Consider the following 23,282-nt stretch of genomic DNA (forward strand, 5'->3'; position numbering starts at 1 on the left):
TAATTGCAATTTATTTCCGCGCAATGTGGATGGCGTGCAGAGTATGCTGCCAGCCAGATTAAATAATTAATGACGATAGCGACTACCGAAGGCTCTCATTTTCGAGGGCTTTTGTATGCAAGGTAGATCAGTGAGAAATGGGCAAGCAGCTACTTCACAGGTAGTTTACAAGTAATTGCCGTAGGCGTCCGTAACCCTTTCGGCGCTGTGGCTTTGAGAAGTCTAGAGAAAGATTTTCTCATCGAGACGATTGATTGCAAGTGATTGCGGCAGAAGCGCAAGTTAGGTGCCTCCGCAACACCGGCAAAAATAAATTTCCGCGTGTGCTCCGTTCGCCTCGATTACGACGCTTTCCTTCTCTGTATACTCAAGACAACCGCTTCCTGCTCCGACGGTCTCAGCTACCTATAGGCTGCGGTTGGCTTAAAATGGTCCTGAAAAAACAAAAAAAAACTGTACCGCTGTCATGCCATGCGAGGAGTCCTGTTAACACATGTAATATTGCGCTGCAGAACGGTGCAAACGTACCCGTCATGAAAGGTGTGACAACGTGAAATGTGTGACGAGCGAGTGGTTTAAGGGCCCACCCATTACAAAGCGCTCAGGCATAATTATTGTCATCGTTAGCAGCAGCATCAACAAAGTGTGCCGCGGCGTATAGTGCCCTACCCAGGCGTAGTGCATACTGCGCTGACACACAATATGGTTAATTATGACGTAGTCGTACTTAGAAACTGCACTTGCAGGCGGCATGCGTTCTATAAGATAGTTTAAAACGGTCAATCGCACGCCCATGGACGTTACTTTCTGCGCGGCACGGTTGACGAATCCACTGAGAAGTGACGCCTGGCAAGCGAATAAGAAGGATAAAAAAAATGCTGTGCATTAAACTGAATTCCAAACAACTTAATTTGGTCTGCGGAACGCCACGGGTGACAGAAAAGTTTTTTGTGATAATGGACTACAAGAGGATTTCCGTACATTGCACAAGTTCCCTTTGATCGACAGTACTTGGCGCATAATATGCCCCTTTAATTCCGGCATCGATCCTAGCGCTGACATTTATGGCGAAATTGTGCGGTTAGTATATTCCGGGAATGAAAGAAACACCACCAATACGTTGAGTAGAATGCATATGGGCGCTTGCATTCTAAGTCGCGACCAGGCTATCGGCTAACAGCGACGAACGGTGCGAAGCGGACACGCTGCCGCAACGTCCATACCGGTGCTCGAACGGCCACTGAGCAGCGCTGAAGCCCGCGACGTGAAGGGTAGCCAGCGGGGTGGCGTCCGTCGGACAGGGCCGTTCCACTCTCGCGGAAGCGTGCGGGCCACCGAAGGGCTCAGCCACGTAAGCCTGGCCGGCCAATGAAAGGAGGAGGAGGTCACCACGACCGGCAGCCTTCGCGCGAGGGACGCCGCCGCCGCGATCTTTTGTTTCGCTGCCGGCTTACGTACTTCCTCCTCGACGGGATCAGAAACTAAGGCGCTCGACGCAACAATGGAGGCGAAGCGAGCCACGCTGACCCCGTAAACGCGGAATGCCGCCGCTTTTGCGGCAAAGAGTTTACTGTACCGAGAAACTCCATACGGGAGCGACGCTGAGGCGGTAACGTGATGCAGCCGTTTGAGCCAACTCCAGAGAATGGACACTATTGACCGCTAACGAGATGAAAACATGAGAGCTGACTAGTTTTTGTTTCTTGACTTTTTTGCTGTTGCAAAGACGTGAATGTAACGAAAGCAAAGATACAGATAGAATACCCAAAAGTTTAAGATACATAACAACCTCTCCACCATTGATAGGTGGGATAATATAAATATCTGTCTCTGAGAATACCTATGCACAGAATGCCTGTAATGTGTATATTACCACATTGTACACGTATTCATCTGGGCATGCCTAACACATTTTCAGGAAATGTCCTTCCTTTTCGTACGTTACTGCGCTCCTCACGATGGTGAATTGGCTCTGCAAAACATTATGTCGCCTGTGCATCGTGAAAGTCAACTTTCACTTTTATTTCTACAGTGCTGCGCATTGTCACATTCCTACATTCTTTCTCTGCGCTTTGTTTCAAACGTAACTGGAACAAGTGCACATTTTTACCGCAAGTACGATAACGCATATCCCGCAGCTTTCACTGCAAGTACACTTGGCTCGGAGTCTGACCGGCTACAGTTAGCGAATTGGAACGCGTACCGTGGGGAAATTAGTTAAACATATAATAAGTGAATTGTAGCTAATTAATAAATAATTGTGGTGATCATAACATTTATCGACGTCTGCCGTACCTGACAATCGCAGACAATATTTTCTTTCTCGGAAGAAGTGTCTATAAGGATATTTAAAAGTGATAATAGAAACTTACAAGATTTCGATTTCACTTATGCGCTCCAAGAGCCACAAAGATGGCGAAACTGTCACTAAACAAGTGACGTCTTTGCAGACAGGGCTAAAGGAGACAGAGACACCAAGCATGGAATCTGATAGAAAATAAGAACAGCAAAAGCAAAAACAAAATTGTTCACGCATCCTATGCAGTGCTGCTATTGACGCTGTCCGCAGCATGTCCCACATGACTTGTAATATGATCGCTGGTCGTTCCACGAACCACAACCCGATGGAGAAAGGTGTTTGCGTTGATGTTATGCTTTTCACTCGAGCGCTTGTGTCAGTATAGCAGCAAGATGTTATGATGCGACGATATCGCAGATTTTTTTTTTTGTGTGTGTGTTTGCAAAGAAACGTTAGAAGATGTTACGTGGTGGCATGACCGGATAACAATTTGTTAAGAAATGTGAAAACAGTCCCTCAAAGGCTGTGCATCACAGCGCCTAAACGTAGTGTTATTTATTACGAGTTGGCGACTGTTGAATGTGCACCGAGCTGGAGGCGGTGAATTAAGAAAAATTACGGCACATCCCATACATTGAGGCAGTCAATTTCATGCGAAGCATTCAGCGAGTAGCCGCCCGTATGCCACCCTTTCAGTAATTTCTTACGAGGTGGATCGACGTCTCTCTGTAATTTGAGTATTTGTGTGCCTATCGTGGGCTTACCAGGTGTGTTGACTACACTGGCCTCTAAGAAATTGTATGCACTTTGCTAAGAAATTGAAGCAGCTTCACTGATTTACAACGTCGTGAAGAATCATTAAACAACGAGCTGGTGGCATCGTGTTGCTATATCATTGTGCGTTAAGTGGACTGGAGGTGAGTAGCGGGACTTTCCAATTTCTGTGGCACATAACAGCTAGGAGCTGCTTGGCACGTACCCGCCAGGCTGGTTATTATGGACAGCTTCCTCATTTTTACTCTACTGGAGTTGTGTAGTGGGCTTGCCCCATTTCGGTCTCACATACCCGCCAGGAGCTGCGTCACGCTATTCAGGGATTAACCGCGACCTCAAACAGCTCTTTAGCTCATTCTGCGACGTAACGCCACCGCTCACGTTACAGCACCGACGGACATAGACTACAGCTTGTTGAGTGATATAATATAAGCGTTTGTGCACTGGATAAAAATAGCCAACTATTACAAAATGGCATGTCTTTATCTTGTGTAATCCAAGCTAAGTTTCTTATAAAGCTTTTACGGGCGAAGCACGTTAGGATCTCGGCGTGTCGGCGTGTATCGCGCATCTTCGTCTGCTCCATTTGCTTGAGCGCAAGAGAGGGCGCCACCGCCTCACCGCTCGTCGTGTGGCGGGAGAGAGCGATTGGCGCGCGTTGACTATGGAAACGCTCTTTCTGCGATGAACGCTGAACTACCAGCTCGCAAGGAACGTGTACACGCCCTCACCCGCTAGAGACAACGCCGACGCAGGCAGCGCCCGCTAGCGACATTTATTGCGATAGCAATTATATGGACAGTCTCGGCTGGATTTTGCCGTCGCCGTCGCCGTCATGCACCGTATATGTATAAGTATGTATATATATATAAAAGCCCCAAAGAAAAATAATTCAGAAAAATGCTTCCGAAGCGCGGAATCGAACCAGGGACCTCTTGTTCCGCAGCGAGTGGCGCTATCCACTACGCCACGAAACGCAGATCCTCCACGTAGCTAACGGCGAGCGTTATATACATACCCTTTACCGCTGGACGGACTCACAGACGGCAGGCGATAATAAGCTTTCTTCATTACCAGCGAGATGGCGCTAGCAGCGCGACAGGCGCATTTAAAAGTCGTCGTCGAGCTCGCTCGCTTCTTATATTTGCGCAGCGAGAACATTGCCCTTCCGTTGTCTGCTCGCGCGGTTTTCTCGCGGTGAGGGGAAGAGGAATGTTTCACGCTTTCACCGTGATGTCCGCGCTCATGTTACCGAGCGTACGAAAGTCACTCGAGCTGAAGGGACGCCGCTAAACGAACAAACAGAAGATGAGCGCGAACTATCAAGTGTCACAGCTCGACAGTTGAAGCACGCTAGTTTCCTTCGCTGCTTCGGCCGCCTTTGCAACAGGAACGCTGTTCAAACTGAGAGTATCCATTGGCGAGCCTCACTTCGTATAGCATTAATTTCTTGCTATCGCATTCATTGCTTCGCCCTTGCGGCGAAACTGTGACTTTTTTTTGTTGAAAAAAACTGACTTCTCGCGCTGCACAACCGTTCACCGGCCACTCCTTATATATAGGCACTGAATCTTGACCTGCAATGTAGTGCCGGTGGCAGATTTCTGTTGTGCGTAGTTGAACAATTAGGTTTCGCAGCGTGCACGCTAACTAAAAGCGGACTGCTGGTCTCCGTGTCTAATCTTTCTTCTGTCTGTCATTGCCCATTAGCAAAGATTTTGCTATGGGAAACACCGGCGCACACTCCATGCTTCTCCCCTCCACAGGTTTCACTTTAGTGGAGTTGAAACCCCCTTCCCTACATGCTTCGTCCCTCCCTAAATATTTAAGCCCTATTTTCGCGGTCCTGGGTTGAAGTAGACGGCAAATAAGTTGTGGCCCATATCCGTACACCATCTGCCGTGATATGCGCGTATAGGCCACACGTGCCTGTGGAAAAGGGTTTTATGTCGTACGCGTCGTATCCTAGTGAGGACCTATCAATCATGTTCGTCATACAGTCAAACCCTCCTGTGTCGATTTTGGTATGCGCTGAGTAAAATAGACTAAGAAAAGGCCTAGACGTATTCGGATAGATAGATAGATAGATAGATAGATAGATAGATAGATAGATAGATAGATAGATAGATAGATAGATAGATAGATAGATAGATAGATAGATAGATAGATAGATAGATAGATAGATAGATAGATAGATAGATAGATAGATAGATAGATAGATGCGGCGAATGCGTCGTATCTAAAAAAATAAATTTTAAATAGCGGTTAGGTATTTCAATGAATAAGCGCCGCTTGTACTAAGTCGCGCAAGGCTGGGTTACGGCAGAGCTGCTGGGCACCTAGCTGGTCCTGGCTTGGCTAAGCTTTTGCCCTCTCAGCTTTCTCTTTCCCATCTGTTGCTATGCTATACTACAAAATGGCTATGCTTGCTCTCTTTTTTAAATCATTTTGTAGTTTGTTTCTTTCTATCTCTTTCTCTCTACGTCTATTTGTTTGCCGGTCTTGCTGTCTTTTTTCCCTTTCTTTTCCTCTTTTTTCTCTGTCTCTTTCTTTACATGCCTTTCTCTCTCTTCTCTCTCTGTAGCCGTTCTCTAACCGTCTATGTTTTTTTTTTCAGTTTCTTTATATCTATTTCCCCTTTCTCTTTCTTTCTGTCTTTTTCGTTCTTTCCCTTTGTACTTGTTCTCACCTCCTTCTTTTTTTCCTTTATACCCTCACATCGCGTGCCGGTTCATGATGATGATAATTTCCTATCTGCGACACACGGCAAACGTCTATCACGACAGATCTTCTGTAAAAAGCATTACATATCTAGCCATAACGCTCGAGTACTGTATCTAATCGGGTGAGTCGGTGCATATGCATCTTTACTCACAGTGCGAACGAAACAAGCACATTAGAAGAGGAACGACGCAACACCGACGCTTATTCACGATTGTGGGTTTTATTCACGCAAGGACCACTCAAAGAGAGAAACTCGTACATGCTTAGAATGGCATTCGTGCGCTTCCCATCAGCCATGGTACGAGGAACAAGAAACAGCTGGGTAAGCTAATTAGAGGGGATTAACCATTACATACGTCAAGAAGGAGTTTTCCTTTGCTGTGTAACGCTTGCGTTTGGACGCCCACTTTTGTTTACACACGCACTCTGTGTAAGAATAAAAATGAAAAAGCCCACCAAATTTGCGAAGCCTATATCAAGTCTCTAGATGTAGCGACAAGTGCTTCAGTATGCCGTTACTTGCATTACGCAGCAAAGGAAAACTGCTGTAGGCAATGGTTAATCGCCTCAGAGTATCTACTTGATGTGTCTTGTTTCTCGCACCATGTATGATGAAAAAGGTAGGACTGCTTAGGCACGCATGTGTGAGTTTTTCGATTTCAGTGATTCTTGCGTCAATAAAACCTTCAGTCGTGAGTCAGCGCTCGCGCTGAGTCGTTTTTCTTCTGTTGTCCTTGTTTCATTCGCGCTATTAGGAAAGAATAGGTTTGGAGGCACTCGCTGGCACGAGAGAATAATGAAAAAAAAAAGACTGGAACGTTGTCATTCTCATAACCAATTCAACAAGGCTTGTGACATATACACGATACAAAATGCGTGGGCGGGGAGCATTGTTCTCTCAAGTAGCAAACGCTCTTCATACGTGAGTGGTTTAGTTACGTGTATCCTAAGCTGTGCATTTTGAGACTCCGCGAGGCAAGAACCATGGTTGGCATACTGCGAAAAGCCAGCTGTAAGGTATAGAATGCTGCGCTTAATTAACGAGTAAGCGCCGCCAAAAGAACAAAGAAAAGCACTAATGGCGTCACCTTTGGTCTTATATTTTAGGAAGGTTAACATAAGGTGGCCTATTGCGGTATAAGAAGGAACGAGAACTACGATATCATCTTTGACATTTCAGGAAAGCGTATGTGGAACCCGTTACTGTAAACAAAGAATATTTTTCTTATGAGTAAAGGTTGAATATGAGATCAAATTTCCCTGTGAACGCCTACGTGGCGTTCGCGTACAGCTGCAGCTTTTAAAATGAGATATATGTGGAAGAACAAAGCGCAGCACTGTTTTTCAATGTATATATTGGTGCCATCCTGTGAAAAATGTGAAAACAAGCGCGCGAAGCCATCGCTGCTTTAATGTCAACGGCGCCCTAATCAGTGATCCGTTGTACAGCCTCTGCAGAAAAAATTTACTCAGTGTGCAGTAGAAGCAACCTGACAGGCGAAACCTCGATATTCGCCATGTTGCGCTCCGTTACAGGCGTCTTTCACTTTAATATTGAACTAATAAAGAGGAATACTGGGATAGTTATAGAGCTTGTTGGGCGTTACGGGCAATGCACACCACAACACCTTGAATAAGCAAAGCCCTCACACTGATGATTTTCGCAGAACTGAAACAGAATAAGCTATATTAAAAAGCAAAAAAAGCGAGTGCGTTTATTTTACTGAACTAACGACTTGTGAGGGATCCGGTCTGGAGCTCCCCAAACACCACGCAGACCACCGCGAGGAATAGGCGCTTGCTCACATGGAAAGGGAAGTGAACATACTCTTCTGTATATAAAGCACCTTACTGAATGCCCGAAATGAAGCGTACTGTGCTTTCGCATAAGAGCCGGCACGTCCAGTGTGAGCTACGCAAAAGCCTTGCGTTGCGTGGAAACCAACCATCAGGCTTGTGGCTTCACTGCCAAATATGCAAAGGGAAAATGGGCGCCTTCTTCTCTGTAGCGATCGCGCTGCCGCTCTTTATTTAAGGAAGCTTTGTAAGAAAGGAAAAAAATAAAGGACGCCTAATGCCGGTGTTTTGAGTCGCTGCTTGAGAGAACAAAAGTAGTCTGGGATCATTGTCACCTTCGCGATCGTGTGAGCATTAGCAGTTGCCATTTTTTGCGTTTTTTCATTGCGTTAGTTGAGAAGAGTGTGATATAATTGACGTTACTTAGATGTGTCGTGTGACCGAAAAGAGTTTTTTTTTTTTGCTGTCACCCGTGAATTTTGAGCGTTCTTGGGAACAAGCCTGGTAGATTTCCTTGATGTTGGCCTCCTCGTAGGTTTCACGAAGATCGCCGCTAAAGCGAGTGTAAAATCCAAAGGAGGCCTGGATGGCGCTAAGTGGACAATCTTTAAAAATCGCCTTAAGGATCGACTAATGGCGTAGACTCCGAGGTAGCGCGACCATCGGCCGAGAAACACCAAGGGTGATCGCCGGCTTGCACCGTTTCGACGGCACCGATAGTGAATGCTGTTATTAGATTCTCGATATCCCAGCTAGCCATGTTTTCCTAGATTCATCCCGCTGATCTGTGCCACTCGGGAAACAGGGAGTGTTAAATCTCAGGATTCATGTTGACTGCCCGAAGAAAATGTTAAGGAAAGCTGACTGTTTTTGAAAAAGTTGCAGAAACTCTTCGACATGCACAGTTGTGTTGCGACGTCAATTCTAACTATATCGGTCACTGGAGTTCAGGCTGTGACGTGGGGTCCATGCAAAATATAGGACAGAAGCTTGACAGATCTTTGTGTTGAGGTATTTTTGGGAAGTGTTCTAATTTCAAAACTTCCTGAAGCGATACTGTGATACGCTATCTGGCTCGTTCGGTTAGGGCACCGGGTGTTAATATGACTGCATTGCCTCGAGTGGTGGATTACCCCTTGTTACATTTGTCGTATTAATTGTCAACTTATACATGCCTATCATAATAATTTTAATAGGTGTGTTTGGCGTGTTCATTTATTTTCATTGGAACACGCATGCAATGACTTCCGCCTCGTCATTTCTTCGAGAGGTGAGACACATACTAGGCGTAAGAAATAGACGCAGCATAAACAATAGAAATTATCCTTATTGAAATTCACGCTCCTTTCATGCCCGTCCACCTTATATCTATTGTAGCAAAGTTTGTTGATAATAACAATGCGCAGTATGTGTTTTTCTGGATTTGTTGTCTTTCTTGACTTAAAGAGATGAATCCAGAATACAATTAAGGCAAATAATCTATACAGTACACTATCTGTTTGTTTTAACTGTATTGCACTCGAAGCTTGCATGTTGGGGTCACACCAGCGGAAGAAAGGTTGTTTTTTCTTCCAATTTATTTCTTTTCAATTTATGTCATACTTCATACTGTACGGCTGAAACCAACAAGCAATTTCCCGTGCGGTTTCCTTGGCTTAATTGTCAGGCGAATTTGTTTGGTTGTATTTAACTAGGAGACGAGTCTCCCGAACAGTTTTCTATCTTCTGACTTTACTAACTGCCTTGATGGTATTTCGACACGTAGAAATAAAGCGTGCGTGTAAGAAAAACCTCGAATACACACGCTTGTTTCTTTTGTTGTTTTCTTTTTTTCAGGCTACGCAATGTCCTGCGCTGAAAAAGTTTAACCGCAGTTATCGCAAGCACTTCTATGGCTCAACATACGAAAAAGGTCGTTAGCTGGTTAGCGCGTTGTATGGTTTAGAAACTTGTGTCATCCTTCGGCGATGGGTGGGGTGTCTTCTCTTACGTCCGCGCAATGCTCTCTCAAATGAAAGTTTACCTGATATTTGTCGCATGTATCGAGAAGGTTCGCACCGGCGCGTTAGTGTAATTTCCGCACGTTGTGGACTCTTGAGTTTTATTCGCAGTAATCATAATTATTGGATTACTTAAAAAGTCAACGTCAGCTATATCTCGAAGTGGCTTGAAGTTTCCTATTGAGTATACAAAAAAAAAATGGAAAGAAAAGGACTGTTTTTCCCCAGAACCCAAACGATGGCATTGAAGCATAGATAACAGTAAATAACTTAGGGGAAATATACGTTCCAAGTTTTATTCTCGGTGTTAATCCGCTTATGTCAAATTATCTGTCCCTTATTGCCTCTGCTCAACACGAGAGTCGGCGAGCTAGCAAATGACTCCACAGGTCACTTCACGCCGTCCATAGCCGTCCCATGCTCTTGTGCGTTGTCGCGCCGTCAATCAAATCGAAGCTGAAATCTTTGTAAGCAATTACGTACACATGACCAAATTCCGCAGCTATTTACCATATGGTTATTTATTGAAGCTCAGCTATAATTCGGTAGGATTGTATCATGAAACCTCAAGCTATTAGTGAAAATAAATCTGAAGTAAGAGTAAACGATGCTGAACCTCGCCTAATTCCTCGGCTTCCAGAGCGTGATCTTTAGCGCATGTTGTTAATTTCCAAATCGTGTCTACATATTCACCATCTTGTGCAACAACTTCCACGGAGCAATATATTACCGATATTTCTATTACATTTTGAATACGACTAACTTTTTCATCCTCTCTAGAGCTATTTCTTTACGAAATGTCGCTCGCTTGTGTACGTGACACATACCCCATAACATCTCCGATAAAGCCGTGCCCAAGAGCTCACGATTTGTCACAGTTACACATACATTGCGAACTTAAAATTCTAAAACTGCACAGCTGTCTACTAGAAATAAAGCTTGCTAGGGTTAACGATGGCGACTGTCGTCGTCTGTCTTCATTTGTGTTTGTCTAAATTTCAGCCCTGCTTTCCTTTCTTCTTATATACTAGAGGCGTGGCACGCTGTCTAAAGATCGACTGTTTTGAAGTTCGCAAAGCCTGAAAGGCAACAGGAGTCAGGGCACCAACTCACCTCGTAGATGGCTGCCACGATGCGATGCCTGTGCGTCCGTGCGATGAGAAGCACCTGCAGGTTGCTTGCGGCGATGAGCGACGCGGGAAAGACGAGCGCCAGCCACACGTAGCTTAGAGCGTATCCCAGTCCCACGGGCGATGAAGCCGGGGCTTGCAAGTCCGCGCCGCTGCCGGCGCACGCGGCAACGCACACACATCGCGACGGACCGTAGGAGTAAGGACACACTCCTACGAGCGGGGGCACAGCCGCACCCGCCGCGACAATCCAGGACACGCCGAGGAACGCGCACGTCCGCCGCGTGTTCACAAGGCGCGAGTAGTGGAGTGGGCTCGCGATGGCCGCGTACCGGTCGCAGCTGAGGCCGCACAGCGTCCACACCGCCACGGCGGGCACGACGGCCCATAGAACGCCCTGCACGTAGCACGCACCGGAGGCGTCGATCACCTCTGCGGATGCCGAGAGTCCACCGAACACGGCGTTCGAGGTGAGCACGAGCAGGCAGAACACGCTGTCCACGAAGGCTAGGTGCAGAAGGAGGAGGCTGTTGGCCGTGCGGAACTGGCGCTGCCAGAAGAGAACCACGAGGATGTACGCGTTGAGCACGAGTCCGACAGTCGCCGCGAGGCTGGTGCAAAGAAGGTGCACGGGCGTCGGACCGTCGACGACCGCCGCGGCGGCGGTGGCGGAAGTGGTCGCGGCTTCGACATCGAACCACACGTCGTAGCTCTGAGTGACGAGTCCAGTGCTGGCGTTGGAGCTGCCGCCAGTGCCGGATGCGCTCCGCATGCCGGCCGCTGTCCGCGACGGCGACTGAGGTCGGGCGGCGGACGGCGCGAGCCGCCGGCACCACACCGCCTCGCGCGCCGCCGGCGACCGATGGAGGGAGCGGCGCGCGCTTGAACGGCACTCGCTCGCGCTTCGAGAAGGAGCCGCTGCTCGCTGCCCCCGTTCTCGAACGGCAGCCGCGACCGCTCTGACGAGCAGCTCGCTGCCGGCACCGGCTGCCCTGCGCCGCACACGCCGCGGAGCTGCGCTGGAGCGTCACGCGCGCGAGCTTTGACTGCTGCGGGAGCAGTCAAACTACCTGCTCGGCTGCCCCCGTTCGCTTTCCTTTCGCGCGGCCGGTGTTACGGTTCGACGCGGTCGGAAGAGACACGCTGTAGAGGGTGGCTGAGGCTGACCGAGTTCCTGCGCAATATATCTCGGTGTTTGTCACTCATAGAGCGCGTGGCATATATCCCACTTGACAATGTGATGTTCGATGATGAAAGGGTCCTTCCGCTGCTGCGGGTGGAGTTCCGAGAACAATAGAAACGTCAACTGCTCTCTCCACGTTGTAGCGATGGATATTGACAGGCAGTATGGATCCGCGTGTATTACGTTCACCGATGGATAGCTGCGCATTAATGATCGAAAGGGGCAGTGCAATCTGCATCACTGATTTTCGGCTGCAAAGGTGGTGCGGCATTTATTAACGTCAGTGCGCTTTGACGCGCTGCACCCGAAGCCGCCTTTGCTGCCTAACGAAGTATGACGAATGCTTAATTGCGTGTGGATACAAATACGCTGTTTTAATTTGTCTTGTGGAGCGCCGGCACAGTGCTACACAGTCATATAGAACAGTCCTGTATTTCGGACGTCTTACATAGTGAAGAACACGTGTATGTGACGCAATCTACTATTCTATGTGTTTTAATTTAGTGTACACAGCTAGTTACAACTGAGAAACTAATAATGGATGTATAGAAAGACTATCTTTCATACTGGCGGTGTGTTCAACGTGATGGGTGAACTAGCGAGACAGGATCTCCGCATATCTTTAAACTATAATTCGAACTCTTGACTCAAATATAGAAAACTTTTTTTCGTAAGGTGTCTTTGTCAATGACTGGCTGTATTGATTTCCATAATACACTCGAGATCATAAATGGTTGAAGTTGAAACTTATGAATATTACTGTTATGTCGTTGTTGTGTCGGGATTCGTACCAACGAATACAACTCATGAGAACCTGCATCTCGTTTCCTGACACTATTTTTTTGCTTACTGACACTTGTGCAATGACCCCTTTGTACATGCATCACCCTAAAATACATTTCACAAAGAAATATTACTTTCCACAGCATTAGCGTTGCTCCAGAACATGCCCAAGAGAGCTATAGGTTTGGTGAACAAATGTGTCTGAAAAGTCACTGTTTAGCCTACGAGTGGCGCGTCCTTTATTGGCTGTGATAAGTCACTCCTTCCTTATGACGACACATATCGAGCATTTTTTAATGTGGTTGGAGTTTTTCTTCGGCGAATGTCAATGCATTTTGAAGTGGCATCTGAATTGAAGGAAGATCTCAGCTGGGAATCCGTGCAGCTGACACCTCGCTGTAAATGTTTTCGATTGCGGGTGAAATGGAAGCGTATGTCAAGTTAGAAAAATCCTTATGAATCTATCTGCATTCGTACGAACAAAGCAAGTTCTTTCATATGGTAGCATACGCTCGCAGATCGACACGTTTATTTCTACGATATGTGAACTTAGATAATAAAGTGTGTTACTTTTCATTCAAAAGCGAGTGCCATACTTTTATGGGATTTATTTACCTTAACTATGTATATTCGTTTGCGGCTGCTATCTAAGGCACCAGGAAGCCGGTTATACTGACACACAGGTTAGCTGTTGTACAGGATCCGTATGACAACTAGATGCTAACAGTTGTTAACAAAGAGAACGTAAACGCCATTCACCGGTCACTTGGCAATGCGTAAATTGTCAGCTATGCATCCACTACGCCTCAGTATCACAATCGCTTACTAGTCTATAAACCAAATGACGATGAACGAAGAATCTTCTAGAAAAGGGCCAACATAGATGAGTTGAACTAAGGTTAGGGCGAAATCAAGAAACTGGTGCACATTGCGGAACTATGTGTGTCAAAGTCTCGCATTTTTACTGTTTTACGTATGCTTTCAGTTCATAGCGATAATTTTTAGCTGCTTGGATATAGCGTTTCTAATTATCCGTGAATGCCATGAGCAAAAAAGGGCAAAAATAAGTGACAAAGGTAATTAAATTGTTCAAGCTACACGCAACAGGCGAACTGTCGCATACAAACTCCTCCGAGACCATATGTTGTAGGTTTTTTTATTTATTTATTTTTTTGATGTCGAACTACCTTTATATGCGTCCTTTATGCTGCTGTTTTTCTCCCGCACATAAAAAGCCCGCATTACATTTGTCGTCCTCTCACTGTAACGTTGCTAATCTGCAATAGCTCTCAGACTTCTGCAAACCTGCTGTCATAAAATACTGTCACCATAGCGTAGAGAACAGTTTTTTAAGGAAATCGGTAGATGGCGAGAACAACACATTCCTAGTGACATTGTTGTTTTTTCGTCATGAAACTTCTGTGAAGAATAGAATGTAAATGTTCTACTTATGGCTTCGTCAAAAAAAAAAACAATTTTTTTTGGCGGTTTTACGCACATTTGCACGCGTTTTGGTATAAGATATAAAGGTGGGAAAATTTTCTGTGTTGCCTGATGATTTTCGTCTAGCAATACACTGCAGTGAAATTGGTCGGTCATTGAGAAGAAAAAAAAACGCGCAAGGTGCTGCTTTGAAAAAAAAAAATATTCTAGAGCAACGTCATCCCGCAACCTGATTTATATAGGGTCGCAGGGGCGTATCCAGGGGTGGGGGGGGTGGGGGGGGGTTCAAACGCCCCCCGAAATTTTTCAGTCTTGCTTGCGTATATATACACGCACACATAGAAACGCACGCACGAACATACGTAAAGTATCGTTGAACCCCCCCCGAAAAAAATTTTCTGGCTACGCACCTGTAGGGTAGACAGGGCGCTGCTTGAATGTTCGCCTGCACGACCACTTCAGTCCGCTATAGGATGCTATGGGTTTTGATTTGCTGCGAGACTGGGCAAAGTTTGGCTCTGTTCTGCAATTCCTGCGCACTTCGGTTTTCAATGCTACCTACGACATATGAATTGAGGAAATTGCGGAACGCCTTTTCATTAGAAAGAGCATATAGAAGAGTGATATTCGCAATGAGAATGCCGCTAATGGATTCTAAAATTGCCTTCCATGAGGCCGCTTTGTGTCTCATTGTATGCGTGGGGCTCCCACACCCATATAATGAAGCTACACTGGAAATTGGAACCGCCGAAGGGGGTGGAAAAGGACGATATATTGGGGCTACAAGATGTGGTCAGGCCAGGCAGGTGTTTAAAGGATACAGTTCTACTCAATAAGGTTGAGAGCTGGGCTAGTTGGTGACTGATCATTATGCCTATAAGGTTAGGTAGCGCACTTTCGACGGGGAGTGTCGTGTCCTTTCTGTTTCTTTTGTCCCCGTCGAAAGTGCGCTACCTAACCTTATAGGCATAATGAACAGTTCTACTCATTCATGCCTAGTGATTTTTGTAGCTTGGAATCGACCTGAAAAGCAGCGTTTCTGGATATCATGATTGCTTACGACGTACGTAAATAAATGCCACAAAATATTCTTAAGCAGAACGGCTTGCGTAACAGTAGGACATACTGTTGAGCTAGTTGGTCTTGCAATGTAACAAAGTCAAATATCAAGTCAAACGACCGCAAACGGTTGCGAGTCACGTTTGCAGGACACTAAGAATTTATGTGGTAGTAAGAGCCGTTTAAGTGCGGAGCACTTTAGGGGCCCGGGCTGTTGTACGCTGTCGTACGCTGTCGTCGCTTGGCGTAACGCAGGCAAAACCACGTACAGCAACAGAAAAAAGGAAACAAGCGAGAAATAGAAGGAGAGGGAAAAGGAAAAAAATAGGAAGAAAAACAGAAAGAGCAAGAAAGCGGAACAAAGAGACAAAGAGAGAGGGAGAAATAAATAGAAATAAAGAGAAAAAAGAACGCTAGGCCTGCGCGGAAAGCGCACCACAGTGACACCGAAAGCTGGAAGAGTGGCATTTCTAGAGCCCGTTGTAAACTCTCTTGGGGATACTAATACAAGCACACTAGCAAGGTACCCACTACACCATAAATTATAATTTTTGTGAAGTTGGGAAGCACCCGCTAGGTCATTATTCGTCCTTCTGCGGAGAAGCGAGGTACCAGCGACACGTCTGTAAGGCATTATGTGCACTTTCTTGATGCGACGGCTGATGACGATGAAGGATTATGGCTGAGCCCTTTGTAATAGGTTGGAAGCCTTAGACGACCAACTACTTACGTTACTCGGATTGTGTGACACCCAGTCGTTATTTCACTCTCCCACCATGCCGTATGACATATGTTAAATTTAGAAAGAGAGAGAAAGAGGGAGAAACTTTATTGAGACCCTGAAGAAATGGATAATGGGGGCTTATGCCAAGGAAGCCTTATGGGCTTCCTTGGCAACCAAGACAAGTGCACTTGCGAGGAACCCACTACGCTATAAATCACCATTATTTTTTTGTGAAACAGGGAAGCAGCCACTATGCCATTTTTCGACATTGTGCGGAGAACCGTGGTACCCGCTAAGCACCTCCAAGGCATTATGTGCACTTTATTGATGCTGTGCCTGATGACGATGAAGAATTATGGCAGAATCCTTTTCAATCTGTCGGAAGCATTCAACAACCCTTTCGTTGTGCAATTCGCATTGCGTGACGCCTGGTTGTTATTTTACTCTTCTACGACGATATATTATATATGTTAATATGGTTTCTTCCAGACATGAAGCCTGTATAGGGTCTTTTCCCAAAGGAGTTTCAAGCACCGGCATGGCTCTCTGGTAGAAAACTGGGCTCCCACGCAGAGGGCCAAGGTTCGAACCCCGTACCATCCTGGATATTTTTCTTATTTCGCGTGATAGTGGTTACGGACACCGGCGGCGGTGGGGGCGGTGGCGGCGGACAACTACGGCGCCGAAAACGGCCGTTATTGTGATCTCATAACAGCTTTCGCAGTAAATGACAGAAAAAAACGGAAAAACAGAAAAAGATGAAAAGAGAGCAGGAAAGAAAGAGAAAAGCGAAGAGAAACAAAGAAAGCTGCCCTGTTCCGCACTTCCTTCAGGCTTGGCACCCCTAGTGCAAGGCTGCCTTAATTTTTTATTTAAAAAAGAACCACCCTACCTGTGTCAGCGTGTCTTCGATGCGACTGCATTATTAGGAATATGATTTCATGCGCGACGCTGTTTGACCTGGGGGATTCTATCACGGTATTGTCCGCGGCGTTTTTATGATTTGCCACCGTGCATGCGCGGCAGAGAGTGTCTATTTCGGTGGGAGTTTTCACTATAAAGAGTTAGTAGCACCTATCTTTGTCTGCCTCGTGTTTTTGTGTCCGTCTTCATTTGCACTAATTTGATTTTGTCTAAGTCTCCAGCAAAACATGTGTGGAAATGCTGAAAGAGATGTATATCGACAGTCGTGTAATCCATGTGGAAAACTAGAAATGTAGTGAAAGTTCACTGAGGACTGTGGCTGTGAGAATATTTTGTGGTTAGTTAGTTTACCAGCTGATACATGATAAGCCCTTCGGCACTTTGCACCCGTGAGACTCATAGTATTTATGCATATCTTACATCTCGGTTGTTTTCGAATGAAAATATTTTCTTTCTTCATATCTAATGTTGCTAATGCTGCTTCATCTCTAAACGATGTACACAAGCGAGTCAGTGCTATTGACCGCCGTTTCCTTGCTCGTGTGTCTTTTTTCGCACTGTTTTTTTTCTTTAACAGTGGTTCGTCGTCATCATCATCAGCGGGACCACGCCCACTGTATGGCAAAGGTCTCTCCCATGCTCCGCCAATCATCTCGGTCCTGTGCTTTCTGCTGCCACGTTATACCCGCAAAACTTCATAATCTCATCTGTGCAGCTAACTTTCTGACTTCCCCTCCTTCGCTTGCCTTCTCTTGGAATCCAGCCAGTTACTCTTAATGACCGGTGGTTATATCGCCTACGCGCTGCATGCCCTGCCCATGTCCATTTCTTCTTCTTGACTTCGACTAAGATGTCTTTAAGACCCGTTTGTTCGCTGACCTACTCTGCTCAGTTCTTACCATTAAGGTTGCACCTATCATTTTCATTTCAATTGCTCGCGGCCTCATCCTCAGTTTAAGTTGAACCCTCTCGCTAAGCCTTCACGTTTCTGCTACGTAGGTAATTACCGGTAAGATGCAGCTCTTATACACCTTCCTCTTGAGTGATATTGGCAAATTATTAACAGGGATTACCCTGGACTAGAGTAAACCCTCCTGTCGCCTATGTTATTCCAGCCTTATGTGAACGGCACAGACAGGCGACTGGTGAACAGCGTATAAGGTCTCATTTATCTTGCACCTGTAACGGTGAAATGGTGAGATGAAGGATCTCTGTACCCGTGTATGACGGTCACAGTTTTACTGACATGTAAAGCAAGGAGCCTGCACAAACTTGCAAATATACTTGGTCATGAAACCGCATAAGTAGGCTTCAGTTATAACAAACACATCGATATAGATATTACATTTATCATGATAGGAGTAGTATTAGGGTCATGTTATGTAAAGTGTAAGTTATATGCACAGTATGAAATCTAAATACTGGAATATATAATAATTGACAGGAAGAGCTACACAGACGTGCATCAAGATGTTGCGAAGATGTGTGTTGCGTTATGTTGTCGCGCTCGTACTGTGTGCGTTGTTTTTCTGCATCCTTTGCGCTTGAGCGGCGCGCTGCAAGTGTCCAGCTGCTTGCCGTTCTTCGTTTGACATTCTAATTTGTTGCTATCGCATTCATTGCTTCGCCCTTGCGGCGAAACTGTTACCTTGTTATTTTTGTCATTGTATTTAAATACAAGGTAAAAACTTTTACTTTTTTCCTCTATTTCTCTTGCTGTCGCAAGGTACTATTGTGCTGAAGACAGGTGCCACGTATCCAGAAGTGTGAACGATTAGTTTTTCTGGCAGGGTATGCTTTATATTTCATTAGAGAGCGAATAGAGAGAAATTTCAATGTGAAGAGTGAGTTCGGTTTTCGTTTCCTCTGTTCTTATTGCGCTCCCTGTTGGAACTGAACTCGCGCTGCAAATCACTTTTCTTGCTACAATATCTGCTACCAAATGCTCTTGGTGATTCCCTTTGTACTTGCACAAAAAAAATAGATACATTACACCACTGCCGAATAATCTTTCATCATACCTTATACGTCCGGTCAGCTGTTACCAACACGGGGCCCTTTTGTACACGGAATTACCGTAGGTTAAAGCATACTTGTTAACGAAGCATGCGCCAGCAAAGCCTAGATACTTACTACTTAAAACGCATCTCTGTCGATTCAACGTTCGGGCAACACCACCACCTGGCTCGGGCTCCTGTACACTCTTACCACGGTAACGTATAAATATACCGATAAAAGTGAGTAACGGATAAAATAACAGTTACATCGTTCGTATTTTTGATGTTTTCATTATTTCGTCTCGTTCTATCGGTTACATTGCCGAAATAAACTGCGAATGGATGCGTTTATCGGTCACCTCGGAAGTTTATCTGTTACCCCGGCATGTAAGTTATATATTGTAACCCATGTGTAACGCATACACTTTTTTGGTAACTTATAACCGAGATTCCAAGGAGACCTAACTAATGGAGTGGAAGTTCGCAAATTACACATGAGCAAAGTGCAGGCTAAGTGGCCTTCGTGCCCGCATGGTTAGTCTGCCTAATAAGAACGTGCACTTTACTGAGTTACAAATTATGCCTCAAGGCGCCTCACTCAAGGAATAAGCAGGATGCCATACCGGAACTAGCCCGCAGGCAAATGTTGTGCGACAATAACGACGAATATTGCAAGACTTACAATAACCGACTTCTCGAGTATCACAAAATCAGCGTTCTTCTCACACATGTGCCATTTTATATCAGTGTGAGAAGGCGAAAGCCATCTTTTTCTTCTCCGTCAATGTATTCATTCACCCCCGTCCACCTGCGAAAGTTTTATGCACCTAATGTGGTTTTGGACTGCTTCGAGGACGGGATACATTGCAAGCTTTCTGAACCTTCCCTGGTTCTGCAGCGTCTCCATGATCGGCTCACTTTTTACTAAGCGACGACGTAATGACGTCACGTTCCGTGATGTTGCGTGACGTGGTGGGGACGTTATAGTGACGCAAGGGATGCTCATCGGCGTCCCTGCCGAACGTGGTCTGCATCCTACAAGGACGCTTCGAAGGGAACGTGTGCCTCATAGCCCAAACAACGCAACCATATTCACTTCGACCGCATCGCAGTTTTCCTTGACGTCACTTTGTTAGCCATCTCGGAGTACAACCTGGTTGAAATGCCGTGTAAAAGGCGTGGAGTGAGAAACCGTGACATTACATTAATGCCGGAGCCCTCTAGCGTTCATTTGTGTTTCCCTTGACGCAGCTGGCCAACAGAAAAAAGCGGGAGAGCAAAAAATAACACAGGGCCAAAACGACTGTGCCTCGTCCCCTACACTGACACTATCTAATGAGATAAAAGTCACGGTGGCAGCCATCTAGAGGTACATAGCTCAGTGAACCTATCTGTGACGTCACATGAAAACTATGTATTGGATTTCCACACACCGCACCTCACCCCCAAGCAAGCCCGGAACCGGTTGTTCGGCCCACTCAAATTGAGTAACTGTATATGCAGCAACTCTGCACTCAAAATGTTTCTATTACACTCAAGCGGGGCTGAGCGTAAGCGACACTCGGCTAAAAATATCTATTATTTGAACAAACTCGATTACGGCGCGAGCAAGCATCTGAACGAACTGGAATGACATAAAAATGGACAGAAAAAAAACATGTGCAATACGTCATTCGTTGCTATATTTTACAGTGACACTGGTGGCCCAACGCGCCACTTCTCGCCAGCGCGGTCTTGGTACACCGAAAAGCCACATACTGCCGCTCCATTGCCGAGGAGACTTGTGGACTGATGAAATAGACAGTGGTCTGACGCAACAATGATCTCTTTCGCCACGCTTCAATAAAAAATTATAGCTTTCAATGGAGCAAAACTCCTGCTAACAGCGAACTCTGGTCACTAACTTTCGTTTTATTTTACTCACAATGGACGTGGTCTTGTTTAAGTAGACGGATCCGAAAGTTTGAATCATGCTTCCGGGCAGAAGCAGCGGCCATGTTTCTATGGTATCTCTACATGTATTCTTGTTGCAGCGCTGCGTGTCGGGAAGGCGTTACGTAGATGGCTTCGTGATCAGTGCATGGTGTTGGCCGTGTGTGTGCGTGTGTGTCACCTCGCGTCGCCGGCTTCGCGCCAAATTTATACCTTTATTCCCGTTGGACACGCTTCCGAGCATGTCAGCGTTGAACGTGGACTTCATTGGAATGGCGCGCGGCCGCTGCAAAGAAGTGGGTTGTGACTGTGAACGCTACGCTGTGCTCGCTTCAGCTAACGTACGGTGTGACTACTGTGATCATTGCCCCGGATCGCATGGAAGATTAGACTAACTTGGTAAGTGGTTCTTTTTCATTGTTCTGTTTTCTCTATTTTCGGTATAGATAAAAGTTTTTTTTTTTTTGTGCGAAAGTGTTCTCACCCGCACATGTCGAGATTTAGCGGCTGCCAGGAATGAAAAGGAGGCTTCAGCTGTGCCCAGTGGGGGAATTCGTCGCTAACGATGCCTGGCCAGGCTTTCGCCGGCTCTTTGGCGCTTTATGCGTTTGCTTTCCCACTCCGGCTTTGTGTTCGTCGTCAGCTTCGGCAGTGCCCTTGTCATGACGTTTCTTGACTTTATAACCGCGTTTTGCATTGTTTGCAGGTATTCTCAATGCGGTTCTGTGTTTCGAGCTTTCATGACGGCAACAGTGTAATCGTGTCAGCAACACGTGCTCCTTTGCAAGCACTTAGAGAAGCCTACGGCGCACTGTTTGTCTATGACGTTTGTCTTCAACACTGTTTGTTTGTTTGTTTTTTTGTTTGTTTGTTTGTTTGTTTGTTTGTTTGTTTGTTTGTTTGTTTGTTTGTCTTCAACGGCGACGGCGGGGTGCCGGCCTAAGGGGCTTCGCTACTAATAATTTGAGTTTTTAAGGGGTCTATGGGAGCACCTGCGGCTGGAAATGCTGTCTCTAATGTGCTGGAGAACTCCGGACAGGCCGGTACCTTTAGTAATCGTGAATACGTGAAGCCAGCATTGTTTAAAATAAGTACTTACATATATAAGTAGAATAGCTGTTTTCTGTGTTTTAGTTTTACAGTATCCGCTGTACTAGGCAAGCGTAACGCCTTTCGTGCCGAGTATTCTTTCTAGAGGCTGGTTTCAGTTGCCCGAGCAAATAACGAGAAAGAACCTGTGATGTGACGCTCCGGGCATCCCTAGCAACCTGATTGTTGTAAATTTTAAGCAAGCGCTGCACAGCACCCATTGATTGGCAAATTACGAACACCTTATGTTTTATTTTTTTTAGCTGTGGGCCATGTTTTGATAGGATAATTTGAATCCGCCCCTTCACTGGGCGTAACTGACGGATGCCAGTGACGCTCTCTGCGCATTTAGTTTCACCTTACAGCCGGGCTTTACCAAAAAAAAAATCTGTGAGATTTAGAAAAAGAATCGAAAATATTTGGTATAGTTCAAGAAATCCATCGTCGAATCGCCGGCACAGACCGCTGTGCCGGCGATACCGAAACAGAGTGCACCGGGTGCGTCGGAAGGGCGGTCCGTGTACTGCGTCACACCGAATCTTCCCTTTACGTAATTTGATGATGGCGCGCCGCGTGAGGACTTCGCCGCGGGAAAGACGGCGTGTCATTTGAGGGGAGCGAGCCCAGCAACGGTCCTTCGCGCGTGATGTGCGATGCTTGTCGCCTGCTTTGTAATTTTGACATTGCCTTTCTTTGTAATTTTAGCTTTGACGCTCATCGCTGTCTTTGTCATGTGCGATCCGCGACCGGCAACAACACTGCTTAGCATGACGTGAGCTGTAGCGTTGAGGGGAATGCTGGCAGCGTTATCATGACCACTTTAAGATCACAAAGAACGCGACAAGCACTGCACATCACGCGCGATGGACCATCAGTCGGCTTGCTCTCCTCAGATGACACACTGTTTTTTACGCGGCGAGGTCTTTGCGTGGCGCACCATCGTTCAGATCACGTCGAGGTAAGTTCCGGCGTGCCGCAGCACCTTCCGGCGCACCCGGTGTGCTCTGCAGTTGCGGCATCGCCGGCACCATGGTCTGGAAATTCGACAATTTTTTTAATCAAATCTGCAAAAGATGTTCATTAAAAATGAGCCCCTATAACAAATGTCAGCTTTAATGGCGACCATTGTCGAATAGTTTTTAGCGAATCAGCTGATAAACTTAATGAACATTGGTGTTCACCTCTGTACAGCTGATGTTTATGACGCCTAACATTAATTTAAGCCTGTTTTCATAGGAGTGATGGTTCTCAATGTCCTAAATTGCTTTGTTGCAGTTGTGCATCGAGCTGGAACTTCGGTTCAATGCTAACATAGCAAGACTCGAGAGCGAACTCAATGATGTGGTAGAGGTTTTCTCTGAAAAGAAAGAACGGGTCTGCACACTGGTGGATGTTATGAAGCACATACAAGGCGACGTTGGGCA

At 46.1% G+C, this 23,282-nt stretch overlaps 1 protein-coding gene across 3 annotated transcripts in view; it reads right to left on the reverse strand.

Moving 5' to 3' along the window:
• LOC119390887 (N-arachidonyl glycine receptor) overlaps positions 1-11,938 on the reverse strand; it is a 203,566-nt gene extending 191,628 nt beyond the window's left edge. The window contains exon 1 of one of the 3 annotated variants that reach the window (XR_005183521.2): positions 10,708-11,938. Coding sequence is in view for 2 of the 3 variants with exons in the window: in XM_037658591.2 (XP_037514519.1) it covers positions 10,708-11,496 (789 nt within the window). In the remaining variant the exon portion in view is untranslated. The remainder of the gene's footprint in view (positions 1-10,707) is intronic. The other 2 variants (XM_037658591.2, XM_037658589.2) reach the window with 2 other exon arrangements.
• Between the last annotated feature and the right edge of the window lie 11,344 nt (positions 11,939-23,282).

Source organism: Rhipicephalus sanguineus, chromosome 4 (genome assembly GCF_013339695.2).
Source record: "Rhipicephalus sanguineus isolate Rsan-2018 chromosome 4, BIME_Rsan_1.4, whole genome shotgun sequence".
Lineage (NCBI taxonomy): Eukaryota > Metazoa > Arthropoda > Arachnida > Ixodida > Ixodidae > Rhipicephalus > Rhipicephalus sanguineus.